The sequence below is a fragment of the Nelumbo nucifera genome, chromosome 6, assembly GCF_055504915.1.
Source record: "Nelumbo nucifera cultivar China Antique chromosome 6, China Antique-T2T, whole genome shotgun sequence".
Classification (NCBI taxonomy): domain Eukaryota; kingdom Viridiplantae; phylum Streptophyta; class Magnoliopsida; order Proteales; family Nelumbonaceae; genus Nelumbo; species Nelumbo nucifera.
In genome coordinates, this window is record NC_142654.1 from 53,158,363 (window position 1) to 53,161,114 (window position 2,752).

General features: G+C 37.8%; 1 protein-coding gene across 1 annotated transcript; it reads left to right on the forward strand.

Moving 5' to 3' along the window:
* The first annotated feature begins 380 nt into the window (after positions 1-380).
* On the forward strand, positions 381-1,127 carry LOC104589697 (auxin-responsive protein SAUR21-like). The gene has a single exon (XM_010248099.3). The coding sequence runs from the start codon at positions 554-556 to the stop codon at positions 830-832; it is 279 nt and encodes a 92-aa protein (XP_010246401.1). The 5' UTR covers positions 381-553; the 3' UTR covers positions 833-1,127.
* Positions 1,128-2,752: the final 1,625 nt, after the last annotated feature.

Sequence of the window (2,752 nt, forward strand, 5' to 3'; positions counted from 1 at the left end):
TTTTGGGGTCCAATGGAAATGCCCCTTTCACTAAAAGGGACATTGACACAACCAATTACGAGTGAAATTGTTTTGTTCATTAATGTTTTCCTCTATTTATAATCCCAGAACAAATCAGGACTCAGGGATGATTAGTTGGCCTTGCCCCGCGTTCAATACTTGAAAGAGTTGGGAGAGTGGAATATCAGCTGTAAAAGAAGAAGCAAATTCCAGAATCCTCTCCAGGTTGTTAATTGAAGTGGTAGGCCATGATGTGTTGAGTCACTCCAACATAACAGATGGGAGACACTAATCTCAGACTCTCGGTGTGCTCACCGTGTTTGCCTCCCTACTTTACTACTGAATCGAAATTATCTGTTAGCCCTCACTTTCCAAGAATTGGCCCTCCGCCATCTCCCTTCCTCTCTCTCTCTCTCTATATATATATATTCTATGACTCCGCAACAACCAATTCACACATCCTCTGATACTCACAACGCTTTCCTTCATCCACACCAATCCCCCCTTCAGATTTTGGTTGTACCTGTAATTTCTCATCGTCCACGGCTACACCATGGCTATCCGTTTGCCTGGATTGCAAATCCTCCGACGGTCTCTTCCCTCTAAGACCGCTACCGTCGGTGTCCCAAAGGGCCATATTGCAGTTTATATTGGGGAGACCCAGAAGAAGCGGTTTGTGGTTCCCATTTCGTACCTAAATCATCCTCTGTTCCAAGATTTGCTCTGTCGAGCTGAGGAAGAGTTCGGGTTCAATCATCCGATGGGCGGTCTCACCATTCCATGCCAAGAGGAGGTCTTCCTCGATCTAACCAGTCGTTTGAGTAGCTCATGAGAGAAAGAATCATGGATGAGGATTCGAATATAGTTTGGCCAAGAAAGAACTTGGTGCTCGCCATTTTTCATCATTCATTCATTCCAATTTTAATTCCGGCGCCAAAAACAAAATTTAATTCTGGCAACTGGGTTGTTCCCAAGTTTCAACCCTTTGTGATATTTATTTCATTCTTTTTCTCTCTCTCTTTCGTAAGGAAATTGGGAATTTATTAATTATTTCTCCCTCATTGTAAAGTTTCAGAAAGTTGATTGTTCTAACTTGGCTCTTATAATTTACCTTAGAAGGCTATGAATTTCTTGCCTCTCGACTATCTATGTTTAGTTTGAAGGAAAAAGTAGGAAAAGGAAAAGAAAGGAAAAAAAGGAAAATCTTTACAAATTTTGTATAAATTTCTCTGCATTTCCCTTCTTTTTCTTGTTCTTTCCTTCAAACCAAACATAGCGTAAGTGATTAAGTGGCGTTTATGCAGAACTCTTGCTTAGATCCAAGCAGGATTCTCTACTTTCTACCCACTCTGTATTGGGGAAGATCTATAAGGCCTCAGATGTGCATGCATACCCATAAGAATGCTCCTCTAGCTTAGAGCTTCATAGTACCGAGAGAAATCACTCTTGGCCCCCACCCTACAAAGGATTTCATTTTCAATTTTTCATCCACCTAAAATAGGATTCCAATACAACATGGCCCGTATTTTCGAATATCTCAATTGTCATTCATGAATAAATACATACAAAATAATATAAAATACAGGATTTTGCACTCTTTATTCTAATGCACAACGATGTTGTTTCATGGGTGGGGATGTAGGAACTGTTTCTAGGTAGGAGACCCGAAGTGGTAATCTTCCCCTTAACAATCCTCATCCGGTGATCCCACTCCAAAATCGGCTTCCTAAAATGCAAGAAATCCTGAAATAGTTTACATTATTCTTCTTTTCTAGAAAAAAAAAACAATAGGTTTAATCTGTATGTTTGTGAAATTTTAATCACTGCATTTTGAAAAATATTCTCAATCCCATGAATCAACCTCACAAGTGTAGTGAAGATGTCATTTTACTTGGATCCATATCCACTAGATTGGGAAAAGAGCATCTTTTAATATACAGGATAAATTAATTAAGCTTCCTTGATTTGGTTAAAAACCAAATTGGTCATCTGACCAGTTCCATTCAGCCCAGAACTGTTTTTTTGGCTAAAAACTGTTGATTTGGTCGGTGAATCACTGACCCGGGCAGTAGAACCATCAGTCTGTCAACCCGGACAATGGTTTTTAGTTATTTTTTTTATTATTTTTTATTTTTTTTGTCAGAATAAGCTGTCCATTCGGTTAGAAGGATCGAACCATTTGACTCAAGAACCAGACCCAAAATGGTTCTCTGTCCAATTCAATTTTAAAAACCTTGAATGAGACAAAATGCTCCTCCAGAAACTGTTTCTGCTGCAAAACAAATAAACAGTATTTCTTAGAAATAGGATTCTCGTATACATCTGATATTAATAATCATCCATAATCAACCAAGATAGAATAGCCCTATTTCATTAATTTAAAATTTCACATAACATCATCAGTCGAGGTAAAACTTAAGCGGTTCAATCAATTCATTCCACAAATTAACTTCTACTTCAAACCTATACTTAAAATAAAGAACCAATAGAGAACCTCAAACCCACCTACACTGTAACATAAACATAACACAAAATCAGATCTATAGCATCATTCAATCAAAATAACTAATAACAAATAAAATGCAGGAAAAACACAAGCAACCTGATACGAGTTGTTTAAGGCATTTAGGTTTCAACAAAATTCATCTTTTTAAAAGGACGACACTTGAATGCAGAGTGAAGGAGAACGGAATTTTCATGAATCCAAATTAAGCAGACGATCCCAAATGACAGATTCTGTTCATCTAACCTA

Bases quoted from the DNA above. Each gene is read 5' to 3' on its own strand.
- LOC104589697 (XM_010248099.3), top strand. From the start codon at position 554: ATGGCTATCCGTTTGCCTGGATTGCAAATCCTCCGACGGTCTCTTCCC.